Genomic DNA, 15,549 nt, shown 5'->3' on the forward strand with positions numbered 1-15,549 from the left:
TTGCCTTGTCTTGTCCGGTCTTGTCTTGTCTTGTCTTGTCTTGTCTTGTCTTGTCTTGCCTTGCCTTGTCTTGTCTTGTCTTGTCTTGTCCCGGTCTTGTCTTGTCTTGTCTTGTCTTGTCTTGTCTTGTCTTGTCTTGCCTTGCCTTGTCTTGTCTTGTCTTGTCTTGCGTTGCCTTGACTTGCCTTGTCTTGCCTTGCCTTGCCTTGTCTTGCCTTGCCTTGTCTTGTCTTGTCTTGTCTTGTCTTGCCTTGTCTTGCCTTGTCTTGCGTTGTCTTGCCTTGTCTTGCGTTGCCTTGCCTTGCCTTGCCTTGTTGCCGTCTGGTCTGATTTTGTCTCATGCAAGAGAGACTCTGAAAAGCTCAATCAGGCAGGCAGGAGCGTCAGGAGGGTGACCGATAAGAGGAGATGAAGTCCAGCCATTGGACTTGAGCGTGCGAGATGTTCATTGTGCTTTGAAGCAAACGCACGCCGAGGGAAGTCTGATCGCTTGACGATGCAGTCAGACGACGTATGCTCGACAGCTGTACATCTCAATATGTCTGTGATGTCTGCTTCAGGACCTCTCCGTGCGGTCATCCTCGGCAGCTCTGTCATATACCACTTACACGGACGACGGTGAGGCGATACTATCTGATGAGACCTGAGCTTCTTTTCAGATGACGAGGATGACAAGCCGGTCACCGTCGCTTCATCCAGGAAGAACGACCTGTACAAGGAGCATGATGGTTGGTGATGGGTTGACCTGTGCTGGCAGAATACAAACATTTGATGACGAAGCTCAAAGTCTTCTTGATCAAATCAATCAGGACCTTGGAAAGTCGTTGGTGTTGAAGACAGAGAAGAAGAGAAGCAGAGCGCGAGGCATCCTTGGAATCATGAAGGGAGTTATCGACGACTTTCTGGTGCCTCCAGAGATCCGTCCGTGAGAACGACAAGGTTTGATGAGACTGCTACTGATGGGTGTCAAGGTATTTCGAGAGAGAGCAGCGCGAAATACAGAAGGAGCAAAAGCTACAGCAGAAACTGGAGGTGCGCAAGCGAAACGCTTTGTAGGAGGCGTTGCATTGCTGTCATTCATTGGCTCTCAGGAAGAAAAGAAGAAATCTGAGTGGAAGAGGTTGAACCGCAGGAAGAGCGAAGATAGCACGGCCATGAGCAAGTTAGGAGAGCCTGTCGAAGATGCGCTGGAGTGGTAACATGTCGGGTAGGTACAATGCGATGCGGGAAGAAAAACAAAAAGCAGCAGAGAGAATCGTGCGATGGGAAAAAGATCTAGCCAGAGTGAGGACTGAAAATATGATAATGTTAAACCTGATACACTTGTCGCATGTACGTAGAAGAACGCGCAGCCAGACTTGGACAAGATGTTTGCTCGTCAAGATGTGGCTGCTGGACAAGAAGTATCGCGTAGAAGAGACGGATTCGCAGCTGTTAAGCTTCCCGATGGATCGACGTACGAGGGGGAGTGGATGGAGTACAAGCAGCATGGCTACGGCAAGATGACGTTTCCCGACGGTTCTCAGTACAGCGGTTTCTTCTCTGAGGGCAAGCGGAGTGGAGTCGGAGGTTTCCGGAGCGAGGCAGGTGGGAGAAGCTACAAGGGCGAGTGGCTGAATGGGAAGGCGCATGGGCATGGGGAGCGACACGATCGGATGAAGGGAGTCATCTACTCCGGGCAGTGGCTCCACGGGAAGCGACATGGTTGCGGGATGCAGCTGGACTGCAGGACTGGAAACGTATGGAAGATGATGCGAGGATGAGAATCTGACGAGGCTTGTCTGCAGGTCTTGTCAGGAAGTTGGAAGGAGGGGATGAAAGACGGGACTGCCGTCTTCGTCTCCAATGAGATGAAAGATGGACTTGGGAAGTTCATTGAGACTTGGAAAGACGGCGTTCTGCTCGCTCGCTCCCCTTACGATCCAATCCTGCATGGCACCGACCTAGTCAACGAAGCGAGCGGAGCAGCGAACCTCGCGAAGCTCAAGGCCATGGAGTGTGAAAGAAGAGACTCGTCGAGATGGACTGGCAAGATGGAGGAGCAGGACAGGCAGGAGGCAGCAGCAGCTCCTGCCTCTTGTGACGACACCGAGTATGCCTTGATCCCTGAGAGAGAATTCCGTCGACTGATCCATCTTGCTCACTCCCCTGATCCACAAGTAGAGCACATGGTGCTGCAAGTCTTCGACGGAGCTGCTGAGCAGCCAGGCTCTTATGAAGGCGAGACCGTCTTCAGAGTGAAGCAAGAGGTGTGGGATTCGAGCATCCGTCAACTGCAACATCACTTTGCGCGTAAAATTCAGAGACATTGGAGAAACAACGGGCTGAGACGGCTTGTCGCTGCTTGCAAGAAATCGTATAAAGATGCTGTAGAGAAACAGAACGTGATGGATGGGGAGGCTGCAGCGAAGAAAGCGGCGAGGGAGTCATCGCTTGTGAAGCAGCTGAATGAAGGAGGAGCGACAGCAGCAGCCCTCTTCGATCGCATCGCAAGAGACCCCAAGAAGCGAGAGGCTTCCAGGCTCTTGTACGAGGCGAGGCAGCTCTACAGCATGGAGTCACGAGTCCTCCCCGGCATGGAGACCAACGACTACCTGGTCTTGTCGCAACGTCTTGTGCGGCGCCTGCAGATCCTCGAGAAGGATGCGAATGCTGGTCGACGAATGTGGGACAAGGCCAAACTGAGGTTGAAGTTCATCTCCGCCTCCAAGCCGAGGAGCGACAACATCGTGAAGAAGAGAAGCCTGATGAGGTTTGAGGACGACTACGGTGCCGGCGAGAACTCCGCCGCTCTCTCAAGGTGGCTCTCCTCCTCTCTTGCTTGCGCTTGTCTCTTTCTCACGCTGCTCAGCTACAAGTTCGCCGACGGCACCTCCTACAACGGAGAGACACAGGCTGGGCTGCCGCACGGGTTCGGAGCGGCCTTATATCCGGATGGCAGCACCTTCTCGGGTCAGTTTGCCAAGGGGAAGAGGAATGGGCTGGGGGTTTACAGCAAGACGATCAACTCGCGGACCCTCAAGCACATGGGCGAGTGGCTTCACGACTTGAGACATGGGTTCGCCATCGAGCAGCTGCACCTGCCGGCGAAGCCTCTCAAGCTCTTCATGTGTGAGTATCACTTCAACACCTCGCTGGCGAAGGAGGCCGTCCTCGACCCGGGTACCTCCCTCTGCTCTCTCCTCGCGTGCTGACTAGGCGGCAGAGAGCACGCGCGAGTGGGTCAGAGCGTGCGAGCACGTGTCTGACCTCGCCAACAAATTCGCCTTCGACTCGAAGCGACCGGCGGCTACCGGGAAGCTGCGACTGCGACTAGAGCCCTCGGAGCTCATCGAGTTCGAGCCAGCGCAAGGGATCTCCGTGTACACAGGCAGCCGAGGCTGAGCCGCGTCACAGGCTGACGGTCATGGCAGGCGAGCTCAACGAGGGTCTCAAGCACGGGGTAGGTCACATGCGATGGCACGACGGCCGGATGTTCGCCGGAGGGTTCGCGGGAGGCAAGATGACGGGGCTGGGGATGCTGATGGAAGCAGACGGGTCCGTCTTCTTGGGGAGGTTCCGCGAGGGCGACCAAGACGGCTATGGAGGGTTCTTCTCGTCCGACGGGATCGTGCTGATAGGGATGTGGAGGTCAGGGCGACGGCATGGAGCTGGGGTCGAGCAGGAAGAGAGAGAAGGTCAAGTGAAGTGGAAGGCGGTGGTGCAGTACCAACAGGACGAGCTGGTCCATCTCGATGATTTCTCGTCAGGTCTGTGCCTTTTAGCCTCCTCCTCTTCTTACTCCCGCAGACGAAGTCTCCAGCTGGATCGAAGCGGCTGAGCGAACCATCCATGACGCTTGTCGGCGAGTGGTGGCGCACGTGAGAGGAGCGGCAGCTGACCTGGTGACAGGCAAGCAAGTCTGGCCTTCCCGCCGACCAGGCAAGAGTTTCAAGGGGATGGCAATGGATACAAGATGTTTGTAGGAGGCCACGTGAACGACCAGCGGAATGGGTGAGAGAGAGGAGGGACAAGCGAAGTGAAGCGAGAGGAACTGAAGCGAAGGCAGGTATGGCGTGCTTATGAAGCATGATGGGACAAGATACGTCGGTGAATGGATGCGAGACCTTCCTCACGGTCAGCATTGAAGCAGAGATGTTGCTTTTCTCTCATGTGACTTTCATTCTCCATCTGCTGCTGCTGCTGCTGCTGCTGCTCTTTCTTCTCGTCCTCCTGCTCCTCCGCAGGTCTCGGAGTGGAGTATTACCCGGACAAGTCGGTCTACCAGGGGAACTTCCGGAGGGGGAAGCGAGAGGGGCTAGGGAAGTACACGCTTGAAGACGGCAGCTTCTATCTCGGAGAATGGAGACAAGGGAGGAGACAAGGGAGGGGCTGGGAGCACGAGCTGTTCAAGATGGTTTGAACCTCCTGTAGAGCTCTAGAGCTTCGGCTTGACTAGACGGGCAGGGAACCTCTGCCATCAACATCCGAGACTGGCTGGTGGAATTCGATGACGACAAGGAGATGAGTGAGAGGACTCGAGACTCGAGATGCTCCTCACTCTCCACAGGTCGCAAACCGAAGCGCAACAAGCAGGAGGGCAGCTGGACAAGGGAAGCAGAGGCGAAGGCGAGCAAGGCAGCTGCGATCGAAGAAGAGACGATCCAAGACTACGAGGACCTGCTGGACATCTAAGGTAAACCTCGACTCTCTCTTCCTGCATTGCCATGGAACTCGCTCTACTGGCTCACCTCTTGCTCAGCTTGTGTCTACTTGAGCTTGCGGTGATCTGTCTCCGATCATCTTCACATCACAGGATGGTTGTCGACTGTGCAATGTCTTAGAGTCCGTATTCAGGTGGTTGTCGACTGTGCAATGTCTTAGAGTCCGTATTCAGGTGTAGACTGATCAAGAAACAAACCCAGTCATCGAGGAGAGAAGAAGATGATCGACTGTCACTCCTTGTCCTCGTTCCTCATTGAAAGCAAAAGAAACATTTCCAAGACACGACAAACATCTCTTATAGATGACATCAGATTTGTTCCACTCATATCTTCATTATTCACACCCTTCATTCATGCAAAATTTGCAACAATTCTCCATCAAGTAAGTGTTGTCGATGTCCACGAAGTTCCGTATCTGAAAGCTCGCTTGCAATTCTACAAACAATGAGCACCACAAGACTTAAATCTGCCGATGTCATCACCTTTCATCCACAGTCGACATTTGACCAGACATCCCACCATCTCCAACTCAGCGTCGACGTTGAACTGCAGATGATGCAGCTCAGCCAAGGACGCGAGGGGCGCTAGGCGAGTACCATGACCATGTAGCAGGGGATCATCTGACTCGATGTTGCGGCCACAGCGAACTGAAATGTCGGCATGAGACTCGAGGAGCAGCAGAGGCTCTCGGGCTGCCTTACCCGACTTCTCTCCAGCACGCAGTCGTGCAGGCGCATCTGTCAGCGCCGTCAGATCGGCAGCAGGTGGAGAAGTGAAAACTTGCCGCTGCGCAGTCGTGCATGTACACGGCTTCTTTTGTCTCCCTGATCTGTCACGTCGTCACTCTCCCGCTGCTCTCGGTTTGGCGTTACTGTCGAGTTGCACAGGAAACCTGACGCGCTATGCATCGCTCCGATCCCCGTCTGAACTCCCTGCGCCCAAGCTCGTGACTTCCTCACCACTGACGCGGCTGCTCGACCTGGATGACCGTAGACTTGATGACCACCGAAGCTTGACAGTCGAGGAAGAGGCCGGCAGCCGATCCTCCTCCCCCAATGCAGCAGTTCTCCAAGTTGATCGATGCTTGCTCGGTGATGCGGAACTCCTGCTCCAGCCCTTCACCTTCTTCACAAGGATCCCCTCCCACCCCCCCCGCGCGCTCTCTCCTCCTCCTCCTCCTCCTCCTCCTCCTCCTCCTCCTCCTACCCGTGACAAGTCGCCATCTGCGCGAACGCAACAGGAGCCGAACGTCCACATCCCATGGAACGCGTAGACGCAGGAGGCGCCTGCAAAGCTCTCAGGGGACGTGGCAGTCCCGACATGCGCTCTCAACCATTCTGGTCCAAGCTGAAGGTCAGCTGGCGGAAGGCTCCAGCAGCGTTGCAGAGGAGTGGCCTCTGCACCCTAGTGCTGCCAGCTGAGGGAACGACGGCTACGAGACAGCAAGCTCACCTGTCCGGCTTCCAGAAGAGATCAGGACGAAGAAACTCAGCAGTCTCCCGCATCTTGTCCAGTCAGAAACCAGTCAGCCAGTCAGCCAGTCAGCCTCGCAGCAAGCAGCAAGCTTGCTTGACCTCGCTGAAGGGTGGCACACTCATTCCAAGGGTCACTCTACCACAGAAGCCGCTGGCGCTGACGTTCTCTTCCCCCCCTCCAGGTCACAGCAGGGTCAGAGCAGATTCATGGCTGAGATAGGGGGAATACGGAGAAAGACATGTCCCGAGAAGTGACGCAGATCGCCTTCCATGATCTTGAAAGTCTCTTCGCTCTCGGAGACAAAGAGTTGCGGCCCTTGCATCACGACGGGAGTCTTTTTCCTCGCGGCTTCGTCTAGTCTGGCTCTGCAGAGACGTCAAAGCAGGATGACGAGGAGAGGACGAGAACCTAAGAGCCCTGGGGACTGAGACAGTCGGCTGCGACAGCATGAGGAGCTTGAGGGCAGCAAGTCAATCACCTCGAGGCTCTGCGGGCTCACAAGCATGCGGCCTCGACATGCTCGCGTGTCGGACTTGCTCGAGGAGTTCCAGGCAGCAGACTCTGAGAGCAGCCGTTACTTGCTGTCCTACCGTTACTTGCTGTCTTCCGGTCTCATCCTCACCCTCAAGCTCAAGTGCCAACTGTGCCATCGCTCGCAGCTTCGGGGCGATTGCGGACCCGTCGCGAGTGACACCTGGAGGGTTCGCTATGGCCAAATAGTCACGAGCAGACGACAGCGTCTAGTCGCACCTGGTTTGATGACTCCGATCTCAAGATCCGTGTAGTCTGCGAGCACTCAGACGAGGAGAAGATGAGCGAGACAACAACGACTTGCAAGGAACCGCCTCCTCTCCTGCCTGATGAGACACACATGCACCTCCTCCTTCTGCTGCTGCCGTCACGTTGGCTTTTGCTATAAGCCAAGACTAGGAACCTTGTCTTTCTCTTCCTCGCTTGACGAGAAATCTCTGAAGGAAACCCGTCAAAAGTGTGACAGCTTAGCTTCAGCTCAACCCAATCGGTGCCTGCTGATCTCCTGCAGCGATTTGAAGACCTCGGCGAAGCTCCTGACCGCACATGTTTTAGTGAAAGAGCAAACATAGAGATGCTTACAGGAAAATCGTTCATCAGATCAACGTGACGAGTAAGTCGCTTGCGTTTCCTTTCCTGCTTGAACCGTAACCTCGACTCATTCAACATGCTTCACTGACTTCTGATTCAGCAGTCCACTGACGTTCAAGACAGAGTTCAACGGGCTCGCCCGGCCTTCCCATGATCTGGGGAGCCAAGGATGAGGAGGTCGAGGAGCGTCACGGTTGTCAGCAGCTCACAAGCTCCATGGCGTTGATCAGCGGCCAAGTATCCATCGAGATTATGTCTCGCTGCGACAGGCTGTTGCACTTGCGACCCTCCTCCTCTGGTCACCTGCATCAGCCGCACACTCTTGAGCCTGTCCCCCACTTGCACGCATCCGCTGTGAGCGGCAGGCGAGTCTGGCGAGTCAGAGGAGCAGGAGACGATGAGAAGACCACGAGAAGACCACGAGAGCAGCACCGGGGAAGATGTATCGCACGAAGATGTATCCTGGTCGTCCAAACGAGCGATCGATGACGGTGAGGTCTATGGGAACAATGAAGGCGAGCAGATGGGCAGGAGCAACAGACCAGAACCGCGATCCTCTAGACTGACATCGGGATACTTGAAGGCGTCAACGCCCGTGCTCTGCTCGAGGTCTTAGTTCTCAAGAGCATGGAGCGCTGCAGCTCTTACCTCGCGCTCCCATCCTTCTGTTTCCCATGGCGCGTACTTACTCCATACGATCTACAGCAGGCATGAATGAAGGCTCTTCGACTTCCCTCTACTCACCCCTAAGTCCCCAGTCGACAGCGAGCTGAACCGCCTCGGGTCTCCCTCCTTCGAATCCTCTTCCTGCCCCAGGGCTCAACGGTATGGAAGCAACTCGCACATTTCATTCTCGTCAAACATCAAAAGAGCGCATCGCCTCCTCTCATCACATACCGAGACTGCAATCAGACCCGTAGCCTCCATCTGCTCATCATACAGCTGAGCCTCGAGCTCCGGACGCTCCCAGTAGAACCTGGCACTGAACGTGAGGCGCCAGCAGACGAGATTCTCAACAACCGTCCGATGGTTTCGGTGTGAGGAGGATCATGCTTGTAGGCCTCGTTGAGGTACGAGGAGACTCTCTTGAGCTCAGGATCGTCTTCAGAGGAGATGTGCAGAAAATCAGGACCCTCAGATGCCCCCACACTGCTCGACGACGACCCGCCTCTCAACGACATGGCGCGAGTGAGACCGCTCGGTCGGACTTGATGGGTTCCGAGCGGAAGAAGGAGAACAAGCAGCATGCATGAGGGCGAAGTACGAGCTAGTCTCGAGCATGCTCTCTCAAGGCCGCTTCCTGGTCGCCTCCTCCCCCCCCCCATTTTCTACCGCACCTTCACCATTTACTTGCGTCCACTCCGCTGAGCCTGCCTCAGAGCTTTGGCGGACTGCATGAGAGCATGGCGCATGCGGTGATGGAGGAACTGACGAAGAAGGTGCGGGAGAAGAGGGGAGGGGAGGAGGAGGAAGGGAGGGGAGGGGAGGGGAGGGGAGGAAGGGAAGGGAGGGGGAGAGGGGGAGGCAAGGAGGGAAGGAGAGGCGAGGGGGGGGGAGGAAAGGAGGGGAGGGGAGGGGAGGCGGGGAGGGAAGGAGAGGCGAAGGGGGAATGGGATGGGATGGGTTGGGTTGGGTTGGGGATGGGTTGGGATGGGTTGGGATGGGATGGGAGGAGCGGAGAGGTGAAGGGCGCGGAATCGAGAGAGGGAGGTGAGCCGAGGAGAGGAGAGCGTGTATGCTAGTTGTGTCGACGGAAGAGGTCTCAGAAGTAAGCGAGGTATCCAATTCGACATGATGTAGGCGGCATACGAGTGGGATTAGCATCAAAGGGTTGTGATAAACACGTTTGGGAGACGTTTCGCTATCTGTTTGTCAAGCTCTCTGCTTTCATCTCATGGCATGAGCATGTCCAGGAGCTCGAGACAGATAAGCTGATCCAAGATCTCCTTCAATGCACATCTTGCGACAAACAGATTTGTATCCGCTCCAACATCAAAGACAACCTCTGCCACGTGCAGGTCTGCCATGCACTTCTAATATTCTTTCTTTCATGCCGTGGCTTTCAGTCGTTGTTGGAAAAATCTCAAATTCAAGCGATGGAGAATGATTCAGAAAGCACCAAAGCGGATTTAATGGCCCGAATATCGAGACACAGGACGGAGCATCAAAGGTCGAGCAAGTTGTATGGAACTGAGGTCCTGAGAGGCTCGACAGGCTTTCCTCTGCACTGAGAGCTGCAGTGTCGGCAGCTCGGGCAAGCAGAGAGACGGTTGGTTCTAGATGTTTGTCATCGCAGACGTTTGATGCCAACTCGCAGGTAGCTGAGCAGCATAGAGAAGCGCTCTTCGCGGGAGCTGCCTCCACATCCGTGAGAGGTGCAGCTGCCGTGGGGCTAGTGGGAGGTCTTGACTTGACACAACAGAGTTGCGACAGCGAGGCCATCAAGGAGCCTCGAAGGCTCTTGCCACCAGGTCTTCCTCTCCTTGCTTGTGCTTGTCCGCTGACGCCGTGACAGCGCTGAGATCACTGAGAGTCTCAAGAGAATGCGACAACAGATGGCTGGAGAATTGTCACGTACAGCACAAACCTCGCAGGCAACATGGTCAGCAATTTTGATGCAAAGAATGATGTTGATCCACAGGTTCTAGACTCGTCGTCTAAGACGATCCAGCATGCAGCAAACGAAACTTCATCAATAGATGCAAGGACTACTCAGTAACCCTTGGAACGGATGGTCGACTTGTTTTGAGAGCTTGCAGGTCCAAAGTTCTGTTGACTCGCATCGGGAGAAGAAACTTTACGGATGTGATGCTTCTTGTGAGTGCCTGCTAACTTACATTCTCGGAGCTACACTTATACCTTGTCCCCTTCGTTCCAGATCTTCGGTGGATGCATTTTCCTCACTGTAATTCTTTACATTTTCAAGAGGCGCATTTACGACAAGATGTTTTGAAAGTGTCATATTTTGATATTCATTGATTGGGTTAAAGTAGCGGATACGTTGAAAAGATTTCAAACTAATCTCAAAGAATATGGCTAGCCCAGCCTGTCTTACATGACTGGACTGATCTATTTGCGTCTGCAGAGGGTTCCAAGCTTGGGATTTCATCTACAGGTCATCAAAGGATAGACATCCATCAATGTCTTCGGCGTGGCTGAACAGCTCGCAATCTGCCATGACCCTCCCCGAGTGAAGATGATGTGCCTCCTCTCGCTCGTCGAACCATGCTTCGCCCCACTCCACTTTTTGCCGCATGACCACCTCCTGAAAATCGTCTTCTTCGCTGCTGGATTGAAGCTCCTGCGGGCTGTCGCAGTTAAACGCTGCCCTCCATTGCGCGAGGGTCTGAACGTTGGGGTTGTGTAAGTAGTCTACGATCGGAACTCTGCTCTCTTCCATATCTCCTAGCACTCGCTCCATGTCGCGAGTAGATGGACCCTGAGGATCTTCTGACTCTTTCGCGCTCGAGTCTTCTTGTTTCGCTGGAATGTTTGCAACACTTTGCGTGTTCTCTCCCTGAGATTTGTTTTGATTCACCATGTCCGGTCGTTGTCGCGAGTACGGCCATCGCGATATTCCTACTCTCCTACAAGCATTCTTCATCGCTGTAAGAGAGATTCCAAGAAACGTTGCGGCCTCACTCTGGCGCATGTAGAACAAGGATTTGATGTCAACCAGGCTAAGACTTAGGGAACAATTCGACGATCTCTCTGATTCCCCTTTCTTTCTCCTTGGGAACACATTCGCTCGCACTATTCTCGGGTTCGCTTTTCCGTTCGATCCTTTGCTTTTCGAGCTTCTCTTGCTCTTTTTCCCAGTTCTAGCATCAACTGTGGACATAAGTAGATTTCTGAACGAGAAGGCCTTGACTTGCTCATGTATGCTTCCCTTGTGCATGGCTACCGGCAACGCTGCTCGAGATCGATAGAACCAACGTTCTTGTAGATCCCGAGACTTCGATTCCCCCTCCAAGTACGTGATGGAAACTATAACTTCTGGATTTTACTACAGGAGGTTTAGAACCCTCTCTATGAATAGCTGTCTTTTCGCTCACGTCCCATTTACCCAGGGGTGATTCTCAGGGATTTTAAGGGGGTGCGGTGTATGGGGGTTTATTTGCACGGTCATGAGCTTGAGGCTTCTGATGCCAGTAGCCGCATCACCTACGCCTTCCTCTGTCGCACCCTACCCCTATCTTCAACCCTGATAAACCTCTGAAAAGAGGGGGTGACTGAGAGTATCCACATTTACGATACCCATATAAAAGAATCTTGTCTTTCTACCCCTTCTTTCATATGAATACTACCCCTCCCCTTCAGTGGGTCGTTCGCGAAACAAAACTTTTCCGCTTTGAACGTCAGCAGGGGAAATCATCGGAGCGATGCTTGCGTACAACTGACTTATATACGGCGAGATGTCAGAAGGGGACGAGGGCTGAGGAGCCACGAGGACCTTTTCTCATAGGGAGGGAGTTGAAAGAGACGAGCACATATGGGGGGGGGGGAGGCGGAGAGCGGCCGGACGTGAGAGGTCTGCGCCGGCAACGGAATACTTGCGAGTCACAGACAGGAACCCCGATTTAAAACTCTTTTACCGACGGCATGGATTCATAAGGCCACGAGATTGTAGCTGTTTGGGAGCAGGGAACATCTGACAGCAGTCACGTCCGTCAGTATCTCCCTGGAGAGATGCCGGCGGCTCGTGGCGTCTTCTTGTCTTTTTCTTTCTCTTCCTGCAAGGGGGCGGCCTCCCCCGCCCTCACGTCTCCGATCTTTACTCAAAGTTAAGTTAAACAGCAGTACCAGGATACTCAAAGTTACGCCGAGATTACTCCAAGTTTTAAAGGCTCTGCTAGCTCTTTTCCGGCAGCAGGCCCGAGTGCACCCGGGCCCGGCGGACCGCTCAGCCCGGCGGACCGCTCAGTGGGCAGTCACTGAGTGTTCCGGCCGGGCGTGCCGTTTGATTGTTGTGAATTCGAAAAGAGCATAACGGTCAAATAACGGATTGGTCCACAAGCAAGGGCGGGAAATGCGGGTACAGGTGGAGGGCTGGCATGCGGTGGGCACGTGGACGTGGAACGCGGAGGATGACGCGTGCGGTATATGCAGGTGAGAATCTGATAGCTCCCCCCCCTCCCGCCCCTCCTCCCTCCTTTTTCTCCGCCTGTGTCCTTTCTTCGTTGGCGGCTGAACTGGCCGCATGTCTCTGTGCCAAGTCATAGTTTTCTTCTTCACCTGCCTCCTCTCTGATACTCGCGCACCAGATTGGCGTTCGATGGCTGCTGCCCGGACTGTAGGATCCCCGGTGATGACTGTCCCATAGGTTCCTAGTGCACACGCCGATCTTGTTTTTCTCTAATTCCATCTTGAGCAGTATGGGGCGAGTGCAGCCATCCTTTCCACATGCACTGCATTGTCAAGTGGATTGGTGTGCAAGGAAACAATGTACAGAGATGCCCCATGTGTCGAAGGGAGTGGCAATTCAAAAGCAGCTAAGAGAAACCACCCAGCATTGGGATGGGGTTGTATGGTTATGGCATTTCCGCCTTCCTGGGCTGTTCCATGCTGATCTTGGCAGTCGTAGAAGCATGCTCGTTTAGGTGCTCGACGCCTGTTGCATTCGATGCAAGTGAGAGACAAGGATTGGTCCACCAGGAGGTGGTTGACAGCAGCGTGCTATGGGCGGACTCGGTTCTTGTCAAGATGAGAGAAGCAACTTGTCTTGGCAGCGACTGGGTGGCCCTGACGGAGCAGCTCGTGCAGGAGCATCGCTTTCACGCTGCCTGGGAGGTTCTTATGTCGTTTGCTCAGCGGAGCAACGCAACAAGTGGCGATGAGGGTGAGGAGCTTAGAAAGGCTCAGGCTCTCATGGGGATGCTCGTAGTTCGTATGTATCGCCTTCAGCCGTCTTTCCAGTCTTTCCTCCTTCACCGTGACGCTCTCCTCGCCTGCGGACGAATCTTGTGGTTCTGCACGGCTGACCGAGAAGAGCTTCTCTGTATCCTCTGTACCAACTTGCCCCTTGAGCCAGCCCTGCTCCCCTGCGGTCACTTCTTCTGCTTGGATTGCTTGTGCATGTGGCTTGAGGAGGCGATGAAGCTCGGAAACAGCCCGGGGTGTGGCGTGTGCCCCTACTGCCGCTCTCCTCTCAGAGCCTTCGCCCCATCGGTTGACAAGCGGCTTGGAGTGATTATGAGGAAGCGGGAGCGAGGAGCCTCTTGCCTGTTTGATTAAAATACTAGAAACTTGTTGCCTTGTGCTCCTTTAGAGCTTCGCGTGCTTTCCGCGTTAATCCTCAAAGGTGTATCCCGAAGCAGCGAAACCATCCGAACTGATAAAGAAACAACTTAGAACCCCTCCCTCCCCTCGCCGCTCCCGTCACCTCCTCCTCGGATACGCCTCTCCCGCCTTCACAGCTTCACATCAGGCTTGAACTGATAGACGCACAGAGAAATCTCTTACCGTGCTCGACTGCTCGCCTTTGCGCTTCCTCTCCGTCCCCTGCGTCACCCTTACCAGCATATCGAGGTCTTCGTCGGCAGCTGCAGCACGCGGTCAGGCGTTGAAAGGAGATGACGGAGCGAGAGGAGGAGCGAGGAAGAGGAAGACGAGGGAGCAAGATGAAGAAAGAGGCTCCTACCAGCCGTTTCAAGAGCAAGGTCGTCAAGCAGCTGAAGCACCATGGCATAGTCCGCCTTGCTCGAGGCCTCCGGTGTCATGTCGGTCAACATCTCCCGGGCTGAGTCTGCAGGTGCATGAGCGACTTACGGGAGAATGGAGGCGACGAGAAGAGCACAGGACGAGGAGAGGAAAGTGAAGGCAGAAGAGAGAACGAAAAAACGAGAGCAAGCGAAGAGATGGAGATGTCCGGAGAGGAAGGATCCTCACCAAGTAGCACACGCGTATTCCTCTGATGCTGCTGCTGTCTCTGTGCCTGCAAGTCGCACATATCAGAGGAAGGGGGAGGCGGAGTTGGATGTTGATGTGAGGCAGGAGGGGAAGATGAGGAGGAAACATGAGGGCAGTGATGGTGCAAGAGGGCAGCACCAAACGCTTCACTTCTTCCTGCTCCTTCCTCATCCTCGTCATCTGAGAAAGGAAGCAGTGAGGGCAAGATCTCATGGCTGGTTAGGTAGACGGGGCGGACCTTGCGCTTGAGGATGTCGATCTAATTGCAGAAGTGAGAGGAGAAACGACAATGTGAACATCAAGAACCTGGTGGTGCGCGTCGTCTCTGCTGATCTCCTTGCTTTCTCTGCCCTGTTGTAGATTCGACAGCTCCTCCGACGTGCAAGTCATCGTCCCTTCCTCCTCCGCCCTCCCTTGCTGGTCTACTGCATCGCATGAGCATCTCGCGATCATCAGCTTGCTTGTCCACTCACCTCCGACTGTCTTTCCTGTTGCTCCTTCACTCCCTTGCCTCCCTGATGCTCGTCAAGACCGAAACAAGCTGCCGCTCTCACCACCTGCTTCGCTTCCTTTCCCTAGGTGACCTCGCACTCGCAGCCGATCTTGTCGGTGAGAATCGTGATCCTGAGAGGAGCTCAAGTTGCCTGCGTCAGAAAAATGTCATCATCATCATCATCATCATCATCATCACCATCATCATCACCATCATCATCATCATCACCATCATCATCACCATCATCATCACCATCACCATCATCATCATCGTCATCAAGCGGTCGAGCCAAAGAGACCTGCAGGTTCCGCTCTTGCTCGGAGAATTTCGAACTCGTACAATACACCTGCAAGAGATTGAGCCAGGGAAATCAGGAGAGGGAGGTAGAGGTGAGAGAGGAGCGTGGTAGGAGGAGGGCAGGAGAGGCAGGAGAGGCAGGGGCAGAGGGGAGAGCAGAGAGAGGAAGTGAGTCTCACCCATTAATGTCAATAGGATGGGAGGCTGCATGACTAGGTCGATCGCATCCCCATAAACTGACTCATGCGTCAGCCCCTTCACTTCCCTCCCCCTCCTCCCTCTCCCTCCTCTCCCTCTCCCTTCTCCCCCCTCCCCCTCCTCTCCCTTCCCTCCCCCTCCTCTTCCTCCTCCTCCTCTTTCTCATTGCCTTGAAAGTGAGGACGAAAGAATCCTTCGCGTCGCCACTTGACTTGAACCTGCTCGTCGCTTTACCCTCTCGCCCCATCCCTCCGCCTCCATCTCACCGACACGCCAAACGGACGTAGGAGACTGATGGCCTGAAGAGCATCTGAAAGAGTCGCAATGAGGGCTGACAGCTGGGAAAAGAAG

At 54.5% G+C, this 15,549-nt stretch overlaps 5 protein-coding genes across 5 annotated transcripts in view; 2 read left to right on the forward strand and 3 right to left on the reverse strand.

Annotated features, from left to right (window-relative positions):
* Window positions 1–496: 496 nt before the first annotated feature.
* GUITHDRAFT_165330 (hypothetical protein) lies at window positions 497–4,965 on the forward strand (the record flags this gene model as incomplete). The annotated part of the gene is made up of 17 exons (XM_005824810.1): window positions 497–511; window positions 561–618; window positions 660–732; window positions 788–925; window positions 972–1,032; window positions 1,341–1,739; window positions 1,788–2,800; window positions 2,852–3,162; window positions 3,206–3,362; window positions 3,397–3,724; window positions 3,790–3,860; window positions 3,892–3,993; window positions 4,049–4,116; window positions 4,227–4,396; window positions 4,447–4,507; window positions 4,550–4,836; window positions 4,877–4,965. The coding sequence occupies 16 exons, from the start codon at window positions 497–499 to the stop codon at window positions 4,672–4,674; spliced, it is 3,150 nt and encodes a 1,049-aa protein (XP_005824867.1). The 3' UTR covers window positions 4,675–4,836; window positions 4,877–4,965.
* A 95-nt stretch (window positions 4,966–5,060) lies between these two features.
* Window positions 5,061–6,188, reverse strand: GUITHDRAFT_154818 (hypothetical protein; the record flags this gene model as incomplete). Its single annotated transcript, XM_005824811.1, has 10 exons — window positions 6,156–6,188; window positions 6,037–6,106; window positions 5,910–5,989; window positions 5,683–5,808; window positions 5,576–5,635; window positions 5,488–5,532; window positions 5,405–5,440; window positions 5,300–5,350; window positions 5,185–5,249; window positions 5,061–5,138 (listed from the first exon to the last, which is right to left on the reverse strand). Coding segments are annotated over exons 3-10 (491 nt in total), but the record flags the coding sequence as incomplete, so codon positions are not given.
* A 4,222-nt stretch (window positions 6,189–10,410) lies between these two features.
* Window positions 10,411–11,142, reverse strand: GUITHDRAFT_115862 (hypothetical protein; the record flags this gene model as incomplete). The annotated part of the gene is made up of 1 exon (XM_005824812.1): window positions 10,411–11,142. One exon carries the CDS (start codon window positions 11,140–11,142, stop codon window positions 10,411–10,413), a length of 732 nt encoding a protein of 243 aa, XP_005824869.1.
* A 1,188-nt stretch (window positions 11,143–12,330) lies between these two features.
* GUITHDRAFT_77645 (hypothetical protein) lies at window positions 12,331–12,797 on the forward strand (the record flags this gene model as incomplete). Its single annotated transcript, XM_005824813.1, has 3 exons — window positions 12,331–12,410; window positions 12,566–12,624; window positions 12,676–12,797. The coding sequence occupies 3 exons, from the start codon at window positions 12,331–12,333 to the stop codon at window positions 12,795–12,797; spliced, it is 261 nt and encodes an 86-aa protein (XP_005824870.1).
* A 792-nt stretch (window positions 12,798–13,589) lies between these two features.
* Window positions 13,590–15,549, reverse strand: part of GUITHDRAFT_115864 (hypothetical protein) — a gene marked incomplete at both ends in the record, with an annotated part of 7,212 nt that continues 5,252 nt past the window's right edge. Inside the window, 12 exons of the mRNA XM_005824814.1 lie at window positions 13,590–13,632; window positions 13,684–13,709; window positions 13,764–13,843; window positions 13,942–14,046; window positions 14,190–14,235; window positions 14,349–14,390; window positions 14,449–14,469; window positions 14,517–14,635; window positions 14,684–14,725; window positions 14,765–14,854; window positions 14,902–15,049; window positions 15,465–15,536. Of these exons, the coding sequence (XP_005824871.1) occupies window positions 13,590–13,632; window positions 13,684–13,709; window positions 13,764–13,843; window positions 13,942–14,046; window positions 14,190–14,235; window positions 14,349–14,390; window positions 14,449–14,469; window positions 14,517–14,635; window positions 14,684–14,725; window positions 14,765–14,854; window positions 14,902–15,049; window positions 15,465–15,536 (834 nt within the window). The remainder of the gene's footprint in view (window positions 13,633–13,683; window positions 13,710–13,763; window positions 13,844–13,941; window positions 14,047–14,189; window positions 14,236–14,348; window positions 14,391–14,448; window positions 14,470–14,516; window positions 14,636–14,683; window positions 14,726–14,764; window positions 14,855–14,901; window positions 15,050–15,464; window positions 15,537–15,549) is intronic.

The sequence above is a fragment of the Guillardia theta genome (genome assembly GCF_000315625.1).
Source record: "Guillardia theta CCMP2712 unplaced genomic scaffold GUITHscaffold_89, whole genome shotgun sequence".
NCBI classification, from domain to species: domain Eukaryota; class Cryptophyceae; order Pyrenomonadales; family Geminigeraceae; genus Guillardia; species Guillardia theta.